Source organism: Molothrus aeneus, chromosome 1 (assembly GCF_037042795.1).
Source record: "Molothrus aeneus isolate 106 chromosome 1, BPBGC_Maene_1.0, whole genome shotgun sequence".
NCBI classification, from domain to species: domain Eukaryota; kingdom Metazoa; phylum Chordata; class Aves; order Passeriformes; family Icteridae; genus Molothrus; species Molothrus aeneus.
The window spans coordinates 65431714-65453365 of NC_089646.1; the positions used below are offsets into that span (position 1 = coordinate 65431714).

Here is a 21652-nt window from a genome sequence, read left to right on the forward strand (position 1 = left end):
TAACTTTGTCACATTTAGTTATAACTTAATAATATTTAAGTAGATTGTCACATAAAGAGAAAAATGTTCATTTTCATTCTTTCAGTGGCAGGAAGACAAGAACGGCTTGAAAATACAAGGCTGGACTGCTCAGTTTTACAGATTCCTAAGGAAATGTGCAGTTATGTAGATAACTATATGACTGCCATTAGCTCTACTTATGCAGAGTATAAGTATGCAGCTCTACTTTACTAAGTATCTATTCACTATCTATTAGTATCTAAATCTAAATTCATTACATGTATTGGCTTTTAGCACCTGAGTAATACAAAGCAGTGTTCATTGTCTCAAGTTCTGGAAGTATCTTCAGTTATGGACTAGCATTTACATAAAAGCATTTAAAAATAAGGCATCCATAATATATATTTTATATATTCTCCATCAAACTCAAGAAAAAATGTAGACTATGGCAAGAAACGCAGAAATATTTTTCAGCATGTCATAATATGATCATAAATCAGAAAGTGAGGTCTGTGTGTCATCAATTCACTCCATTCTTCTAAACAATTACAACTTAGACTTGCCTTTCACCTGTTGTATTAGACTTGCAATAGATCCTTCCACAGCCATTCACACAAATTTAAAGAGCAGTAAACAAGATAGGGTTAAACAATGCCAGCACCTGTACCCAACCCTGCTGTCCGCCTGTCACTCTAGGCCTGTTCATAGGCTTCAATTATAGGATTTCAGTCTTGCTTCAGCTACTGCCCACTGCTCTACAGGACTCACAGTGACATCTACTGGGTTAACTTCAGACTGGTGATCACCAGGGCTCCTCAAAAACGAGAATAAGAAAATCTGTGGGCTTTTGACATTCACTGCTAAGATGACAGAAAGTAATGAAGTGAAACTACACCAAAAAGTAAGAGCAACTTCTGCTTAAAGAAATTATTTACACCTAAACCTTTTAAAGTAATTTGTATATTGTAAATCAAACCTAGCACTAGGTAGTCTAATGTCAGACTGTGGGTGTAGGGCTTCAGCATGCCTAATGTACATCTAGTTGAAAAATAGACATTGATATTAACCAAAAAAAAATTTAAATAATTATTGTAAACTACACAGAACCAGCCTTCCATTCTCTTTGTAAAAGGAGTATATTATTGCAAGGCTTTTCATTTATTTTCACTTCTTAAATGCAGATTCAGTGAAAGTAGACTGAGTCATGATTAAGCAAATGAAGAGCCATTGAAACTGACTTAAAATCTACTGTAAGTAACATATAGCTAATTAACTTAGAACTGTGGTAATAATACTGCAGAAAATGAAAGTATTTTCTTAATATGTGTGTGTGTAGATATCTATAAACATGTATCTGAAACTTACCATTATTTTTACTGGTAAAAATAATAAATATTTTGGAATAGAATTTCTGCAGAGAAACCCCTTAAATGTTCTGCCCATCTACTGATTTCATTATCGAGAAATCCTCTTGTGCAAGTTTACTCAGACATACCATACCATTCATACATTAGCTTATTACAAGTTCAAAGTTTTTAACTGTTGTAATTTGAACACATGCTATTGTTGTTTTTAAGACTAGATAGAAAAACGTTGTGTGAGCATGTGAGCAGGGCCAAAGAGGATATCCCCAGTTGCAGTCTGTCACACTAAACAGTTCACCTCCTCTGACAATTTAATTCAGATATTAACATTCCTCACATTGTAACCCTGTATTTTGGTGACAAGAACATTCCACAGAGCAGAAGATGAAAGATAAATGGATGAGGGAATCGTTTTGAATACAAAAACCCAGGCCAGAAAGTATTTACTAATACCCAAATGATGACAAGTCCAAATACAAAGAACGCTATGTTAAAAGCTCTGATCTCACATACAGTCTCAGACAGCTAGAGAGCATCTTTCTTTTTTCCCGAGACACCACAACACAACAAAATTTCAGCTTCTCAGATTACTGAAAAAACAGACTCTGTGTGTGTGTCTGCCTGTGCTCAGGATTGTGCCTGAGTTTGCACTCCTGGTTCAGTTTGCATCCATTTAATCTGTACTGCTGTCGGTCACAGCTGGCTTCTCATATGAATCCAAAAAATTGTATATTCAAATAACTGTGATTACCCAGACTTTACAAAAAAAAGCTTCAAATGACTGAAACCAGCAAATTCCTTTGGTGGCTTTCTTAAATTTCTGGGTAAATTCTCTAATTCAAAGTGGAATTCTAGTGGAAGACATACAGCTTAGTTATTTTAAGCAAAGGTGCAGACATTTCTATTACCATAAGAATAATCAGTGTCCCAAATGTTCAGATAATGAATTAGGTGGAGACAGACAGATAGACAGACAGACATTCTACAGGTCAGGAAAGAGGCCAATTTCACACAGTCTTCAGGAAGAAGTTTTTTTTCCTGAGGTCATAATTATTTCTTATCAGATTTTCTGCACCTTCCTCTACTGCTTCTCACGTTGCCTTCCAGCTGAGGAAAGCGATGGGAATAGACAGACCACTTTTTAAGAGACAGAACATTTCTAACAACCAAACCCCAAACATTTAAGCATTTGAAGATTTGGTTTTTAAAACATCTGAAGGATATGTGGCACATCTGTGCCAGCAATGCATGCCAGAGGGAGGAGGGGTGGAAGCACCAAAGATGTAACACCACAAGTGCAGCTCAGTACTCATGGCCCATCACACTGTCCTTTGTGGGTGACGTGCTGCTGCCAGGGCTGTCCCTGAGCCCAGACCTGGCACGAGGGGTGCTGGCCCCAGTGTGAGCTCTGCTGCTTTGCCCTGGGGAAAGGGCAGCCAAAGAGGTGGTTGAAGCTGATTCAAACGCTGCCTAAAATTAGCATGTTCAGGATTTCAGAGAGGGCAACTGAACCATACAACAAAAACCACACATGTAAATACATCACACTTTTTTTTCCCCTCCTGATTCTGCCTTAAAATAGGCTGACAAAAAAGATTCTGAATTATCATGAGAAAAACCTTCATGGCTGGCCTGGTGAGCAGACAGATGAAATCACATTTTTGAAGTGCAGGGCTACTCACTGAATTTCCATGGATAATTGTAAATGCCCTGTGCTCTGCAGCAACTGGAGAGGCTGGACTGGTTTGGCTGCAGCAAATGCACCTTTATCAGGGATTTAATTACCCTGATTCTTGGATAGGTTTCTAGTGCTGAACTTTGTGCTGCACTGTTGGTTTTGCTATGGGTACCTGAGCCAGATCCTTTGGAAAAGGCAGGGTTTTATCACCAAGTGGTTATTTTGGTTTGGGGCTCCAGTTAAAGAAAGAAGTGCTACATCTTCTATTTTGGGGAAAAACAAAATAGGCATTGTAGCCATAAAATTAAATTCTATGAAGAACTTCAAGGATTATGTAACAAATCCTGTATGTGTCTGTGCTTCTTTTTTTTTCCAAAATAGAGTATTTCATTTATTCAATTACTGTGCTGAGCAAAGAACATATTTCAGGGCATATATAATATACTTATGCTATGGTCAAACATGCCTGTACATGATATGTAAAAAGGGAAAGCCTCTCTCTCTTTCAGTTGAACAGTCTTGAAGTCAAAGGAAAGCATTCATTCAACAAATGTTTGAAGTGGCTTCCTTTGACCCCATGTTACTGAAAATTCAGTTTTAACATTTGAAACATTTCCCATTGCATTATAATCACAAATGCAAATTTTAATGCATGCAATTGGGAATATCAATTTATCAATCAATAAAATGTTTTCTAGTAAGTGGAAATATCTGTTCACCTGTTGTTTACACAACTCATGAAAATGTCAAATGCTAGAGAATATTGCTTAAAAAAGTGACAATTTTTCTGTCATATGAAGACTGAAAATATTAATAAAAATTGTTCCTCTGTAAGAAAAATACAGTCATTTGCTTTACTGCTTATCTTCTGTGTTATTTATCTGGTACCTCAAATTGTGAAGGGAGACATATTTTTTGCTTATGAAAAAAGAGTTCATTGAAGAAGGCCAAAAATGGGAAAAACACAGGTTTCTTTCTACCTAGTGCACTACTGAATCACAGCAGCTGAGTCATATTCCCAGCATTATTTAGAATTAGATTCAAGATGATTCGCTTATTCTGCCAGTGGTTGTCATATGGAAGCAAGTGCATTAATCTTTCTTTTCTCTTATAGCTTAAATAAAGACCCCCACTGCTATCTTTTCTCCAAGCCTCATCCACAATCTAATAAACTATTCCACTGGAGGGAGAAAAATACACCAAGGCAAGGCAACACAATTCATCTCCCCACAGAGGAATGCGAGGGAGGGAAAAATGCCATCACTGCACTGAGACATGCCGAGATCCCAAACTGTCCTAATGCACAATCCTGCTCTCCATCTCACTGGCTCTGCTGCAGGCACACCTTTCTTATCATGACAAGCAAGTCACTCATGAACCTGGTTTGGGCCTCTTTGACTGTCCTTGATCTCATCTCCTCTTCAGTAGAATCTTCTTGGGATGTGGGAAGTGCAGAATTCAAGTTTTTTAGCAAATACATTCATTCTGAAAACATTCTCATCACTAATGAAGAAGTAGAACAGGTGAAGATGAATAATGTTTTTAATTTCTGTATGTTCTCTATCTGCAGATTTATCCCAATTATTTGTGATGGAGGACAGAATTCTATGCTGGAAGATGATTAACCTCCTTGCAAGGCACTCAGCAACATATTTGTGATTTGTGTGGCACGTTAGTGATTTAATTTCCATGAAATATGCATCCCAAAACTTGGACCATTTCATGCACAACTATTTTCAAAGAAGTACTACACTTGACTGCATTTTTTCTAGTAAAACAGCTGTTTTTCTGGTATTTTCAATCTTGTCATATTTATCTGTGAAAGTGATAAAGTTAAACTGCATAACACTTTGTGAAAAATGCAGCAGCAATTTATCCTTAGCATATGCTTGTCATTTCTTTCAGTGAAAATTTTTCCAGTGTTTCTGGCTCCCTTGGACTAGCTCTTAAGATTTTTCTCTCTGTATCTTTTCCCTGTACAATAATTAAAAAGCTTCGGAAAAGAAAGGGTAAGAGGCTGAGATAACAAAATAGACACAATAATTCAATAAAGAAAGAAGACTTTAATTTCTTACCAAATTCTTCTTCTCCATCCTGGTCATCTATTAAGCCTACTGAGACTCCCAAATCCATGCATTTCTTGCTATGTGCCTTTGACTTCATATGTTTTGTTAAATTGCCTTAAGGAAAAAAAAAAAAAAAGAAAATGTTATCTGCTCTGTGAGTATACAAATGTCTACAAATATATGCTCAACGTGTCCATCTCTTCTTCAGGTACATTTATAACAACCTCATAATTTGATTTCACACTTGCTAGAACCTTGTCCCTCAATGCAAGCTGTCAAGGGCTGCAGGAGATTCACTATCCTGAATGCAACCAACTCACTGTCTACATTTAGGAAGATTTTTATTGAGATAAAATAGAAGAGGATGGAAATTCTAAATTATTATGTGTTTTATACTGGTGTAAGAGATCACTCCTTTGTTTATGGCAAAGTATAAAAAGGGGTGATTCAGTCTTCAGAGTCATATTGACAGAAAACTATCACGTGAAACTGAAGTTTGTATCTTGCAGATCTTCCAGTATTTGATATATTCTATTTTTACTGTAAACACTTTCAATGCCAACTTAAGCAAACATGTTTATTTTATTCAAAATCAGAGCATGAACATACTTGATCTGAATCTCAAAAGTGAATGTGCAGCTGAGAGGCCCCACAGGCTGCTCTCCCCTTCTCCTTTAAAAAGAAAATATGGTAAATATCAAGAAATGGCTAAGAGTGGCTCAGATCTGTAAATTATAAAATGCATGTTACTAGAAGTAACTGCCCACCTTAAACTTCACAAAAAATGTTTCTTGGAGGTGTTTAAATAGGAAAAATTAAAGTGCAATGCTGATCTTCAATGGTTATGGAGTACTTTATTTCTGCTTTGAAATGAAGGTGGTAACTCATCCCAAATGTTGAAATAATTGTTGTGAACATAATTGACTCACAAATAGCAAATTTTCCAGTCTTTGCACACTTCATGAAGCTGCTGGCTATACTGTCCTGTCACGAAGAGTGGCTTACCAAACATCAAACACACAACTGTGTGACCTGACTGCCAGCAGCAATGGCACAAGCCAGGCACAGCAAATGCAGAAGAGGATGTGAATACAATTATCTGCTATGACTGAAACCAGGGAGATCTTTACATGGGCAGAACTTAATTACTTGAACTCGGCCAGCACCCCTCCTCTGCAAAAACCATAATGAGAATTTACTGGGTTTGCACTCCAGCGTTTCATCATAAAGGCAATATGATGACCCAGCCTGTCAGGATGCAGTAATGAGTTTTGACACATCTGAAGCCTATTCATCCCACTTTGTGCAGCACTGCGTTATTTCTTGGAAGTCTTCCACCCAACCACTGCATAGTCTCAAACCCACTAAAAACACAAATGTTCCTGAGGTTACAGCTTGGGGGAAATTGTTGCTAAATGATGTTCAAAGCCAAGAAAAATTTTACTGTTTTTTTTTCTGAAATTATTTTGGCTGTGAACTCCTGTCTGTTTCACTTGAGTTCTGGATGTACCACTGTTTAATATATTGCCTGCATAAACTGGGATACACTTTAGTATCTAAAGTTATAAATAGGCTTTAAAAAGTAGACATCCAACTCTGGGTCTTAGAAGGTCAAGTGGAAAGTGAACCTTTGTCCTTTAAGAGTTAAAAAAAAAAAATAATTTCAATATAGTAATTTATTAGAGGCCAATTTCTTTCCTAGAGCAATTGGTTGAGTGCCACTACGAGTACAATATACGTCCACCTCCTACCTCCAAAAGACACTGTAAGGGATTTAAAATTCTGTGTCCCATCTCTGTCTAGGGTGAGCAGCTAACCATCTCACTTGTCTTCACCTAACCTTCATCATATTCCCATGATTTCCCTCTTCCACTCCAATTTCTCACCCACTGTGGCATGCCAGACAGTTCATTCATATGAAAATGTGATCATATAAACAAATATACAGAATACAAAGGAAAAGCAGGAAATAAATTACAAATATTTGAAGCATTAGATAATAAAATGCCACAGAGAGGGAACCTCTTTAGTTCATGAACAGTCAACTGAGAGAAGAAAAGAATTGTACTTTAAAGTAGAAAGAAAAAAAGGGAAAAACATACCCAGTAAAGTAGCCTTACCTTTAGTTTTGAAGGAAAAGTTGCAGTAATTGCAGTGGTAAGGACGGACATCGGTGTGTGTGCGAATGTGCTTCTTCAGCATGCTGGGCTTCTTGCAACGTATTCCACACTCCTCACAGATATACTTCCCTCTCCCTCTCCCTCTCACATACACATAGTCTTCATTTGACTTGTACCTAGTAACAGTACCATGAGAGAAGGCAATCAGTTGTAATGGAAAAATAAGTCCAGCTAGAAACCCTCAGCTACCAGAATTTTTAAAATAACACATGAGATGAAAATCCATGACTGACAAAACCAATCATGCTCTTTGCCTGCTCACTCCTGCATGTATTTGTTAAATTCATATCTATATTTATCACTAGCTAGTCATAGACCTGTTTAGGAATAGAAGCTAATCTTTTTAAATAAAGGTACTGTTGATACTAAGTATTTAAAGATTTCAAATTTCCTCTTAGCAACACAGGAACATATCTTTTAAAGGTGTCAGTTCTTGGAAGCACGTTTGAGCACCGTGAGGGAGCTTTAAAAGATCATCTTGGAAGCTCTGCCTTGTGCAGAAAAGGAGTAACATTAGTTACAATGATGAGAAAGTCTTTAAAATTCCCTATCAATGTCCTCTGGACTCAGCCTATGGGGACTGTCTCTAGATAGAAAAAGTCATTCAGATTCAATTATGCCCTTCATATTTCCACTCAAGGGTGCCAAATGTTGTGTTACACTTTTGTGACCTGGTCCTTGAAATGTCTGCATCTGAGCAGAGACACAACAATATTTTACCTGGGCAGCTGGTAATGATTTAACTGCTGGCCTAGACTAGATTCAAATTGGGAACCTAATTGGGTACTAATAAAGTAACTAAAGCCCTAGAGTTGACCATTGAGACTAATCAAACATGAAGTATTTATGCTACAAAATTTTACAGGTGTTACTGGCAGTTTTCTATTTAAAAATCTGCTTTTCTATTTAAAAATTTTATAAGATTTTGCACACAGTGCAACACTGTAGCTAAAGCAACAGATATTTACATCAGGCAGCAGGTTTGAAGTATTATGGTGCAGGGAGGAGGGCTCTCAGTAAGTATTTCCATGGCACTTTTCAAATCAGAGCTCTCCAGCCTGTGTATGCCACAGCAAGCTGCCAGACAGAGATGGCACTGCAGGCTGCTCCTTAGCCCCTGGACTATTTCCTCTCCAGCTACAGTTATACAACCTTGCTGCAGAATAGGTATTATTTATCATGTAAGAGAAACATAGGAACAGAATTTACATTTCTGGCTGTATCTAGCTGCTCTTAGCACTGATTAATGCTCATTCCCTGGGAAAAAAAAATGAATCGCACAGCCTACTGTTCTTTATTTTATTACCCCTTCTCATAACTCTCATGGCTTCATGCTACTGATGACTTTCCATTTTTCTTGGAAACATAAACCAACATCCACAGACCACAATACAGCAACTGTTGTTTAAAATAAATCAATCAGGAAGCAACATCTCTGCAAAGTCTAGAATCTAGGAAAAAAAATCTTCCCAATGATATCTAGTATACAAAGTACAATACTTGCCCTCCATCAAATATTTTAACTCTTCTTGGTACAGTTTTGATAAATGAGTTTTCTTTATCATGTTCAGTGCTCGATTCAGAGTTTTCCTTATTGCTGAATTCAGTTGGAGTCAATTTTTTCCTGTTTAAACCTCTCTGAAAGAAAATGAGATATGCTTATCATTAAAATTAGTGTCTTTCATATGCTATTGAAACATACAAGTTATCGTGAATAAAAGCATCATAAAAGCCACAATTCTAATAATTGTTTTTTAAAACTGTTAAGATACATGAAACAAAAAATATCTTTCGCTAAACTTCTTCTCTACTAGGCATTGCCTGTTTGTGGGCTGCTAAATCTATACAGAGATTATGGCCCTGAAGGAAACCAGGAATGCTTTGAGTCTGAAGCAGGACATTCCTTTTCCTTGTCCTGGGAAGATAAAGATTATGCTTTTTAGCTCACAAATAGCCTTCAGAGAAAGATGTGTACAATCAAACCAAAGTGCTTCCTGAACAGCAGCACCTGGACCAGCCTGTCTGCTGACCCCTATATCCTGATACAACAGCACCTCATGGCCTGCAGGAGCTGCCTTCCCATAGCACAGGCAGAGAGGAGAAGGGTGGGAAGGAGGGGTGTAGCTAAGGAGGTTATTAACAGGTAACATTTCTGAGTGCTAATGTTTTTCAAGAACTACAGCTCTTTTGCTCTGGAGACTGACTGCTCCCCATTTGATGAGGTTATTAACAGGGGTTCCAGAACCCTCCCAAAGCAAGATTCCACACTTAATTTCCTACTGCCAGACCAAATTACAAGAAGAAGCATACAGTTGTCTAGCAGAACAAGATTTTATTTCTTCATTTTGCTTGATTATTAGTCAAGGAACTTTTTTTTTGTTTGTTTTAAGGAGAATGAGTTCCTCCAACATTTGCCAATTAAAATCTACTCCTTCCAACCCTAGGATATTTATAAAATGGGCAACAATGAAGGAATGATCCAATTAGCCAGCAATTATTACAGCTATATTTATAAACTGTTCTACCCACGTAGCTGGCACATTTACCTCATTTGCTCATATTGATAAGTGAATAAAATGATGAGAGGAAAAAAAAGTCTGGCCTTATGTTTTTCACTCATTATAAAATTTAATGCTGTAAGCTTATGAATTCTTGGCAAGAGGAATGACTTCACTGGCTGGCTTAAAATGACTGATCAGTTATGCTGGTTGTTACATACATTGAAGGGTGACATCATTCTGGCACCCGGTTCTTGCCCATTGTCCTTCATGCAGCCTCAGACACTGCCTTCACCTCTAATTCTCACAGGATAAGGAATTAACACGGATCAGAAGAAAAGCATCTTCCTATTCAACTGAAAGCCCCAGGAAGCTGCACATGCACAAGCACTACCCCAGTCCATACACCCTCACACAGCCCCCCGCATTGATTCAGGCTGCATTTTCAAACGTCTGAGCCCTTCTACCAAAGCACACATGACAACTCTGCTGCCTGTGTGCAGGAAGAAAGAAATTTCACCCTGCATGTTTCAACAGCATTCATACAAGGTGAAAGGAGATGATGGTCTGGATGAGAAATATCAGAAGTGAAGCCTGCTCCAATAATCACAACTCAGTCATTCTGCAGTTCCTATACACTACCTGGCACACAAACTGCTTTTGTGTCCACTGCAAACAAAGAGTAACAAGGTGAGATTTGTAGCTTAACAGGAAGAGAGCTGTGGAAAATACAGAATACACACAATAAACCAAACACATGAATATTTCCAGCAGCTGAAATAATGCAATCTTTTAGTGCCTGATCCTTCAATACTATATACCATTTATTTTTTTCCAGATTTATTTTTAAGTAGTGAAAAGACAAAGGAAAAAGAAAGATTACAGAAGTCTTAGACCCACGTTGTTATCCAAACTATGATGAAACTGTTACAATAAGTTGCATATTTACAAAAGTATTTAGAATGAAAAAGCTATCATGAAACCAAGTACTTCTCATGCTTCCACCACCCAATCTTTCTTTAAACACATGTCTATGTACAGATATAAGACAGCCCAACTTATGTGTTAAAATTATTTTACCTCCTCTGCTGTACTAAAGTTTAATGGTTATTTGCTGCTTTAGGAAATTGCTCCAGTGCCTTGGACATGTAAAATGCTGATATCAGAGTAAAAGAAACACTGAGTTTCCATCACAGAAATCTACAGAAATCCCACTGACAATGAAAAAAGCAGTCTGTTTAGCTTTTTCTGAAAAATTTCAAACTGATGATGAAAATGACTTGGCCCCTCTGTACATTTTAAGAGCAACCAGTCTCTAACCAGAACAGGTTTCTAGTGTGGAAATCCTTTAATGAACCTCACCTGAAATCTCCCCAAGCACCACATGAACTGGTGGAAAGGGCAGAAAAACAGCAGTGCTGGAAAATGCTCCTCTCTACGATTACTTCTGCCTTCTGTTTTTTAACAGAGACACTTGTCTCTCTACTGCCATAGAGAAAAGGGCCATGATTCATTTCTACTTTACTCATTTTGCTCCAATTTAACTCTACTGTCCTCAATTACTAATATAAAACTGAAAAAAAATTGCTCTTAGGGCTGTCCAGAGACCAGAGTTCAACAGATACTTCTGGTACCTTACAACATCTTTTGGAAAAAAAACATGCTTGCAGCCTGAATAATCAAAATTATAAATTTCAGATTAGAATATTCATTAAACATTTTTCCTACTGGCACATAGTCACTTGGGGAAAATGTTTTTAATATCTTTAACCTTTTACTAGTTTACACATAAAAATCTTCTGCATTTAACTACTTTCCAGTGGTGAGCTGGACTGTTGTGGCATATCATCCAAGAAAGGAAAGTTTTCCACAGTTAGGAGAAACTTTCCATTCTTCAGCCTACCCTTGCTCAAAAATCATCACCCTGGAATACTGCACACACTACTGATTCACTTCAGTGAGAAGAGCCAAGATCAATGTGGAGGCTTGAGAAAGATATAACACCAGTGAATTCAAGTGAGAAAAACTGGTGAAAGTAGTAATAAATGGAACAATAAAATAAAAAGAAGATGGAGATAAAATAAGCCTTTTCCATGCAGGTGAAACCTCCTGTTACATTTTAACATGCTGCACTCATTCCAGGAGCTTCTTTCACAATAATATTTTGTGGTTTGTTTTCTGAATCACTGGAACGTGGCAACTTCACCTATTGCCTCTGAGCAGTGAATTGTGAAGAGCAAACAAAGTCCCTAGGTTCCTTTTTGTTTGCATTTTGTTCACGTGTATCTTCCTTTCCCATGGTACCTATTGTTGAAAGAGCTGCCTTTTTGGGACAGTGATTAGTAGCGGTTATGCAGCAGCACGAGGTGTCTGTAAACATGCTTTAGTTCTGGGGGCAAACCCAGAACAGTTCAGCAAGTTGCTTTATCTCTGTGAGAAGATCAGCAGTTAGAGCCCCATGAGCAGAATACACCAAATGAGTCTGGAAAGGGCTACAGGTCTGAGAGAAGAGGTGAGACATAACAGTACTGCGTTTTTATTATTATTCATAAATTGGATTGTGGTAGCACTTCAAGCTCTGTGTCAGATCAGCGTTAGAATGTGCAAACCACTTGAGCAAACACAACCCCCAACACCTGCAATCCAAACCATGGTTCCCCAAGGAACTCAGGACCCTGCCAAGCTTCTAAGCAGGAAATCAACCACTTTCTTTTAGAATTATTTGCTATTTCCTTTGTTGGTTTTGTTTGTACTGGGTTTTTTGGTTTTGTGTTTGTTGGTTTTTTTTAATGGCTTGTTAATTTCCAAAATGATCACCAACACTCAATCCTCAGACTCCAACAAAAAAAAAAAAAAAAACCAAAACAGTGGAATTACTGGGCCTGAGCTGAGGAACTTCAGTTTTTGCTTTTTTTAAATATGGCTTCTGTGAGGAAAATTCCAAGCTGGCATCAGCTATTCCATTACCAGGTCTAACTGGAGACTGGTAACACAGAGGCACACTGTAACAGCAGCAGAAACATCATTCTGGAAAACAGCTGAAATTCTGCTACTGTAATCATTAGAAGGGAAAGAAGACAAACTCCGGAAGTATTAGATCAGGTCTCTGAAATTTTTTACTTCTGCCATGGTACACCTTGCTCATGCAATCTGAGGTGCCAATTAAACTTTAATTGGTGCTATTTGCTGCACTTTTTTCCTTAGTAATGGCTCCGAGCAAAGCCTGTAAATCAGCCCAAGCAGAGCTTAAAAACTCTTCATTTCCATCATGCTCATGTGCTTCATTCAAAACATCAGCAAGAAAGACTGAAGCAAGATTAGTAACTGTGTTTCTTTTGTGGCAGAAGCACTGCAAATGTACCTGACAGATGCCTATTACAGCATTTAAGCACTCCTGGAGTGTTTTAAAATGGTGCTGTCAAAATATTTTAAGAAAATATTATTATCCATTATTTTTGTTCTAAATAGAATTTGTTTGTACAGAAAATCTGTTTTTCAGGAGGCATACAATTGCTTTGCTATCACACAATTTCTTCTGAAAGACTGTTCCTCAAAAATAAAACAAACATGACTTGATGACCCAAGGATGTGAGACTTGCCTTAGAAAGACTTGCTCAACTACATGCAATGAAAAAAGCTAAACATTTGTTTCCTTTTTGTTTTTTTTAAATTTAGCACTATTTAAGTGCAACATCTCATAAAATATATGAGGAAGCAGACTGAAAAAAAAAAAAAAGCAGTAAGAGTTTAAACCAAGGCAGCACACTAACATGGAACCAACAAGTTGATTCAACTACAGCCCCAAAACCAAAATCAGCAGCCTGTATGCATTTTCTACAGGGAACATTATGGATAATGTTTTGAACTCCAATCTAAATGTTAGCAAGTCTCCCACTGATTTCAGGAGGACCACATTTAACTCCACTGTCCTTTTGGCCTTAAAGGTTTCAGCATATCTTCCTGAAATTCTGAAACTACTTCACTTACCACACAGTTTCTCTTGCTATTGCTTTTCTCCCCACTGACAATGTTGTATCTTAGCAAAACATTTAGACACAAACATTCCAGGGTGACCTCTGACAGCAGCAGTTTCTGTTCCTCAACACCCACACAAACAGGGGTCTTTTCCCGAGCCTGTGGAATGTCTCCTCTAGAGTGACTGCTGGCTTATGGACCCTGAATCCCAATGTCTGGGACCTTTTGCTGATGGCAGAAGAACAAATTTCAGTTACTTTTACCCCCTTGCCAAACCATTTCCATGACCTGAAGGATCATGGAAAAAGGAAGGTCTATGGCTTTGTGGATGCCCTGTTTTTGCTAGCTCCAATGTGTTTGGCACCAAAGACACAGTGTATGCAGTGCAGAGGAAGGAAAAGCACGAAACCATGCTGCACGCTTCAGAGAGCTTTACAACTTCAGTAGATGGTACAATAAAATCCACTACTGGGTCCATTATAGAGACACAGACACCTGCTGCCATAATGCAGGGCTAAGAGCCACCATCACCCGTGCAGAGTGGTGGTTCAATCACTAAGAACACCAAATCCAGTCTAAACCAAAGAGCTTTGGTCCTCTCTGTAACAAAACTGTCCAGCAAGTAAAATCTTGATCACATCTGTGCAGCCCCAAAACAGCTAAGGAAATAACAAGAGACTATTTTGCTCTGCCACTTTGGACTCTGGAATGATGTGGTTTTTTTATGTGGGTCACAACCTTTGCCTGGATTATATTCCTCAGCACAAGATTTAATGTTATCTTTGGAGCCATATCAATCCAAGAAGTTGTCAGTGGTTTTATGGCAGTGACAATTTTGTCTAAACCTTGCTATTTTTGTCATTATTTCACACCGCTGATTAACCAAGGTGGAAGAAAGGGAAATGTTCCTCTCACAATTAGATGATCAGTGATGGTGAAAACTGTTTTCATGGTGTATCTGTGGACACCTGCTCAAGCTGAGTACTCGTTTGAAGCAGAAAATACCCTTATTGTTCTTTCCTTAGCTGAATTTTAAGGCAAAATATGTAATTATGATCTTAAATTAAGTTAGAAGTGTTTAAAAAATATTTATATCAGACTTACTGTGTTCTACCCTTTGCATGACAAAAAAATAGCCAGACACATTTCTGCCACAACACTCAACACACAGATTTAAGCCCAGAAACTAATTCCCATAAAAAATGATAAATCCTTATTCAATTAGGTTTCCTAATTGAATTACTTAAGATCTTTTTAGCAGTTTGATTCAGCATAATTAGAATAAATAAGCACATATATGGTATGTGTCAGGCATATTACATTCTCTAAAATAAGAAGAAGCATGATTTCCAAAGCAAATCCTCTGTAAATTATCAGTATACATCAAACATAGCTTAAGTACCTTGGTCAAGCTGTTCTTCCACTTGCTTGAATAGACCAATACATCAGATCTGGGGTGAGTAGTTCTTGCTAGAGTGTACAGTGGCTTTTCAACTTTTTGTTTGGAATTGAGGAGGGAGAGAGCTACCTTTGTTGACAAACCGAGTGGATTGGGGTTGTTGGGACTAATGGTCCATGTAGAATAGGCAGAGATTTTTTGATCATTTTGCAGCAGGTGCAATGGTTTTCTCTTCATGAGGTAACACCAGGTAAAATTTGTTGTGGTCTTGAGGCTTGGAAATGACAATCTCTGCAATTCTCCTGCATTCATCACAGCCAGTGTCACTACAGGATTTGCTTGGCCTGGGCTGCTGATGTGGGTACTCTCATCACTGTTAGTTGGGGACCTTCTTTCTTGGCTGCTACTTACAGCCTTGAGAAGAGAACTGTGGCTATTCACTGGAGACAATTCAGAAGGTTTCCTAACTAGAAAAACTGGTGATGTGGAAGACTTAAGGTCTTCAGATTCTGGTGACTTTTTTAGGGTTTCTGAAACCCCAGTGTCAGATGATTGATGGTCAGGCAGGTCTGAAGTACTGGCCTTGCTGCTTTTTTCATGCTGTGTAACAACATCAGGATCCAAAAGGTGATTTTCAAGAGGCTCTGTGGTGCAAACCTGTCTTACCAAAACTGGTTTCTTTTGCTTACTAGTAGGGTCATTAGATCTAATGTTCAGTGAATGCAATGGTCTAGCATCTGTCATACAAGCAGCTCCACTCTCATCTTTAACACGTTTTTGCTGTTTTTCCATGGCAATATCTAAACTGTTTGCTGGGGAAAGCATTCGTTTACTTGAAGCTGTAACTTCTGGCTGAGGGAAGAGTCCGCTAACTGGCACTTTTTGAATGATATTTGAAGAGCTTGACAAAGGTGAATTTCTGGTTCCACTTTCCAGTGGTGAATTTTCAAATTCAAATGAATTTGGTAAAGTCCTCTGATGATCTTTGTGAGATTTTGGCAGCTGAGTTTTGCCTTCAAGCGTTGGCACCATCACAGCATTTGTTTTGCAGAGGGACTGATTTCCCTGATCCTGGGTCACTAAAATGTGAGGCAGGGGTGTAACAGTTGCGAAGCCATAGGATGGCATGCTGCTCTGAATACGGACGGGAACCACAAAAGGAGGAATCTGATGTATCTGACTGCTGCAGTTATTAGGAACAATTTGCTTTAGAGGAGGCACAGAGTATGGATTAGACAGGTCAGAGAGTTTTGTCTGCACTTCAAAGGAAGATGCATTCTGGTCCACCCCAACTTGACTCAGAGCAGTCTGAGTTGATAAAGTATTTTTTAGTAATTTAGAAGAGTATGGCTGACCTATATGTAATGTTTTAACTTGAAGTTGATACTTTGGAGCAAAACAGTCCTTTTTTTCATCAGGATGACAAGAAAGTGAGTATGTGCTTGCTTGCTCCCCTTGGGCTGATGTTTTAGTAGACGGCTGAGAAGGCTGATGAGTCAAGGATGACTGGCCTTGATTATTCAACATGTGATCTAGAGGCTGCTGAGGTGAAGACAGGCTAACAGGATTACAATTTTGAATAGTTGAATGAGGTCTGGAGTTAGTCTGTGAATGCTGAGTACTTGAAGGAAACTCCACCGATGGTTTGCCAGAGGTCTGCAGCCTGTGCAATGGCACTGTGGGCACATCTGTGGCATGAGCTGCCTGCAATGAAGAAGTCGATTTCACTTGAGGCTGTTGATTTTCAGGAGCAATATTTAAAGATATTTGTCTTACAAATGGCCCCCTTCTCCTTTCTAGCAGAGGCACGTGTCCAGCAGCTCCGTTTGCAGACGACACTTTTGGAGTGGCTGCCTCTACAAGCGGGACAGGTTTTGATGGAGACATGCTTCCACAGTCGAAAGACTTGCTCCTGTAGTCCACAACCTCCATTGAGGGCTGCGTGCAGCTAATCTGCTCTGAGGCAGCACGTCTCATTTCCCGGTAATGAGGTCCAGGCACTGCCAGTGCGTGTGAGCCACCGGGAATCATGAGGAATTCTGACGACTTACTAACGGGCTCTGCTTTGGAAGGGTTCTCAGCCTTTACAGTTTCATCTTTATCAAGTGAAGTTGAGAAACTGGAGGCATGAGACAAGCTACTCTCCCGACTTAGGCTTCTAGAAAGTGTGGAGTCAACACTGGATTCAGCAGATGAATGTTCCATTTCAGCCAGCCGAATTCTCTTCTTCTTCGGCGGAAGCTTTTCTGTTGGCAATTTTGACAGCGTTTCACTGCGTTGTGGCCAGTTAAACCTTTCTGTCTTTTCTGGGTCATTGCATTGGTTCTCTTGCTCTCTGTCTGGTTCTTCTGTGACCAGTATTTCAGGAACCTGGATGTTATGCTGGCGAACGAGTCTTGATGGCTGAAGTGGCGCACTTCTCTCATTAGAAACTAATTGGCCTCCCTGAACTTCCCCTCTAGGTGGTTCTGATGACAAGGGTTGGTGACGCTGGGGAGTGCTAAGATGAGAGTGTCTGTCTTCTTGGATTACAACTGTATTCAAAGAGCGGTGCTTTGCACCCTTGTTGGGTTCTTGAGAAGAAACTGGTGACACTCTTTCAAATGACTCTGATTTCTCAAATGAGCTATTTCTGCTCAGTGAATTTGTGTGCTGTATTACTGAAATGCCAGTCCCTTGTCTTTTCAACTCCACCTTTTCTTGCACAGCTGAACTTGCCTGCTTTTCAATGAGGGAAGCCATCTTTGGCTCAGTAGTCTGATCTGTGCCACGAGCCACAAGCTGAATTTGGGAATTCTGAAGTACAAGTTTGCTTGGTTGTTGTGATCCTACCACAGTTGTGGCACTGTGTTTTGACAGACTGGAAGAATTTGCTGGCTTGCTTTGGCCTTCTGTGTTCTTCGATGGTACACTCGTATCATTTTGCTGTGGGTCGTCATCATCACCAACACTTTTCATTTTCCTTCTTTTCCTTATCTGGGGTGTCTGCTCCCAGACACCAGTTGAAGTTGTGACTCTGTAGTGTAGAATTTGAGGCTGTGTACTGTTTGGAGCAGTTTTGTGCTCAGGCTCTCGGATTGCTGCTTTAGTTTTAGGTCCATGCAACTCTGAACAATAAAATTTCTTGTGGTTTTCAAAATTTTCCAGTTTTCTATATCTGTTCCTGCAGGTTTCACATTCAAACATTGTTCCTCGCACCTGAGGGGACTTCTTTGTTTTTTCTGAATTTGATCCCTGTGCCAGAGATTTGCTCCTTTGCAATAAGGATTCATTTGATAAATTACACCCCAGATAATTTTCTTCTACAGATCGCACAGGTCCAAGACCTTGGCTTTCACCAGTAGAAGAATCTTCTATTGCTGCCTGTCTGACCAGGGTCCGAGGATGTCCACCTTGGTTCAGTGGAGTAGCAGGTCCCGACACAAAAACGTCATCGTATAAAGAGCCAATTTTATCATCAAATGACTGGCTTCCTCGAAGAGGATGAGAGGGAGGTATGACATTAGGAGGTACTGCTGAGTAACTGGTGGTAGGCATGGAATTACTTCGTGTTATAGGTAAACAGTCAAGAGATGGTACAGAAAGAAGAAAAACTTGCTTGGATTTCTCAGTGGGTGTGAAAGGAGACTTTGGTATATCAGAGCTTGAGCTAGTTCTTCTTCCCATGGGCTTTAAATCAAACTGGAAAGAATCCTTAAATATGTAAGATTTTGGTGAATCTATGCTTCCTCTTCTTGAAAGAGATGTTCTTCTTGGTTTCACACTATCTAACTGTTTGTCATCCACAACAGCTTCATTATCAGAAATTAACTTTGAGATACGCTCCTCAAGAGTTTTTGTTGCCAAGGGAGGTCGCATTTGGCCAGAGAGAATCAGATTTTTGTCAGCACAAACAGTTTGTACCACTGATGCTACCATGCCACTTGCTCGTGGCACACAGGGCAGATTTTTATTTGGATCTTTCTCAGAGGTCAACAATCCCCTTACAAAAGGAGCTGGAGGGCTCATTGTTTGATCGGCACTTTCGGAACGAGAGAAATAACCGGAATCAGTACTACCTAAACTTCTAGGGCTCAAAAGACATTTTCCTTGCTGATCTTGAGAACCATCAGTAGCCTGTTGTCTCTGGAGTTGAGCATGCACTGGTCCTCCTGTAGATCCTGGCTGTTCCTCTAACAGGCCTGCTTCTACTTTCTGATGCTGCTTTATGTCATTCTCCTTGAATGAGGCTGTATGTGTTAAATTTGACTGAAGGGTTGTGACTTTAGAATCTCCTTTTCTCTGTGCTGCAGCAAGCTCAGGTGCTGGCTCTGTCACTTTTGGGCTATCGGCCCTCAATGGAGAAACATTTACAGAATGAACTACTACTTTTGGTAATGCTGCCCTTATTTGAGGTTCTGCATCATGTAATGAAGAGTCACCTGATATACAGTCTGGGTTGCTTAATGTAATAGGGCTTCCTTTCTGCAGTGTTTCTGCATTTGAAATGACTTTCACTAATTGTGCAGGTTCCAGTTCTTGATCATCTTGTCTTTCATCTGCAGTGCCTTCATCTTCACTTTCACCACTTTCTTCCACATCAGAATGAATGCTAAGTGCTTTGTCCGAGTCATGAGATAAGAAGAGGCCACCTGAATCTGGTTGCAGGACAAGTCCAAGTTTGATAGCGTGTGCATGAGATTTTTTGTGCTTGTAGAGATTGCTTTTGGTTTTAAATGAAAACCCACATGTCACACAAGGATATGGTCGCTCTCCAGTATGGGATCGGATGTGCTTTTGGAGAACACTGGGCTTGGCACAGGCCCGATTGCAATACTCACAGACGTATTTCCCTAGCTTTTTAGGCTTCTGGTCTTTCAAGAGGTTACATATTTGTTCTACGCCATGGTTTACAACTGATGCTATCTGGGCTGAATTATACACGGGACCTATAGACAAGTGTGTTGAACTTGATGTGTTAATTGACAATGGTGAAGACGAACTAGCTACTAAGGGGTTTTGAGAAAAAACCTGAGTTACAGTGGAAGATGAGGTGTGAACGACAGATGAAGTTACTGCTATGCTGTAGATCTGCTGGAGCTTGGGGTTTTCTTGACTCTGCTGTTGCACCAGCGACCTAGTTAAACTTGGACACATAACAACCTGGTGATTTTGCTGACTGGTTTTAGTAATAAGGTCTTGTGAATGAGAAACTGATTGGCCTTGTGCTTGTCCAGTCTTGGCTGTCGTTGCTACATGCACATTGTTCAACGTACATGGGTAATAGGGAGGTCCAGCTGCAAACTCCTGCTGTGACAAAGACGACTGATTTTGGACACTTATTGTATTGGACGTGAGACTAGAAGAGGTGCTTACAGTTTTATTTGGTCTCAGTTTCTCTATCTGCATCCCATAAGGGGGGCACTCTTGTGCTAAGGTGTTCAGTTCAGGCTCCATAGCTTTTAGTAAGACATCGAATGCAGTACGCGTACATGGGGATGACGTACTGCAATCAACAAAGTTAATACATTCATTACTGTCAGTCTTTGTATTACTTGATGAGGAGTTTGAGGGAGGCTTCCTCTCTGCTGGGTTCAGTTGGTTTGCATCAGTATCCCCTGCTGCCTGTTTACACAAATCTAAGGACTGATGCATCAGTGAAAGCTTTGTCTGCATTGATGTCTCAGATTTGGTTGTTTCAACACTTATTTCACCGCTAAGTGCTCCCCCATTTTGTTTGGTACATTGATTTCCATTTTGCACGGGCAGGTGATCCTGTGCCGTGGCATGTTCGGAGGCATCTGGAAGAGCTTTTAGCGGTGAAGGGTCTACATTTTGCTTAACCTTGGCTTCAGCAGGGTTTCTCAAAGGCGATTTTGGTATTTTTTTAAGATGGTTCTCAGAAACAATCTTTTTTCTTTTCACACCCTTAATTGTATCTTGGGTTCCTCTAGTACCAGCATCAGTGATTTCTGTGAAAACACAAAAAGAATAAAAAGAATTAAAAAAAAAATCAAATTGGATAATGGAGTATATTTTTTATTTATACCGTTTTACCATCTCTAAGTTTCAACAGTAAGCCCTGGGGCAACAGGACTGTCCATCTCTCCAGCCGCCAATACTTTCAAGCTAACAGTAAAAGTATCTTAGAGAAGATCTACTATGTTTTCATCTAAAATGAGCAATGCTTTCTAGCTGATGCTTGAAGACATTACAAAAGTAATTCACCATAGGAAGTGCTTCAAAGTAAATGTAAGAAAAGGAAGGCCACTGAAGGAATATTTCAGCAACTCCTTTTCAGACATGTAAAAGAAGCCTCTCTCTTGCACTAGTTTAAGAATTCAAATCATTATAGGAGGAAAACGAAGAACCAAGACACATATGTCATGTTTGTCACTTTTTCCATCTATATGTTCCCATAGTCAAGGAATGAACACAACTTCCTCATGGTTATATTTGTAAGTAGATTTATCATGGAAATGGCACAACCACCCACACCATCTGTCAAATACT

General features: G+C 39.3%; 1 protein-coding gene and 1 long non-coding RNA gene across 4 annotated transcripts in view; one reads left to right on the forward strand and one right to left on the reverse strand.

Moving 5' to 3' along the window:
- Nucleotides 1-5157, forward strand: part of LOC136561968 (uncharacterized) — a 38115-nt gene extending 32958 nt beyond the window's left edge. Inside the window, exon 3 of the long non-coding RNA XR_010784454.1 lies at nucleotides 4613-5157. This is a non-coding gene — a long non-coding RNA (uncharacterized lncRNA). The remainder of the gene's footprint in view (nucleotides 1-4612) is intronic.
- Nucleotides 1-21652, reverse strand: part of HIVEP1 (HIVEP zinc finger 1) — a 126987-nt gene that overhangs the window by 18078 nt on the left and 87257 nt on the right. For all 3 annotated transcript variants that reach the window (XM_066558430.1, XM_066558422.1, XM_066558415.1), the window contains 4 exons: nucleotides 15164-21111; nucleotides 8793-8926; nucleotides 7229-7404; nucleotides 5118-5222 (listed from right to left, as the gene is read on the reverse strand). In XM_066558430.1, the coding sequence (XP_066414527.1) occupies nucleotides 5118-5222; nucleotides 7229-7404; nucleotides 8793-8926; nucleotides 15164-21111 (6363 nt within the window). The remainder of the gene's footprint in view (nucleotides 1-5117; nucleotides 5223-7228; nucleotides 7405-8792; nucleotides 8927-15163; nucleotides 21112-21652) is intronic.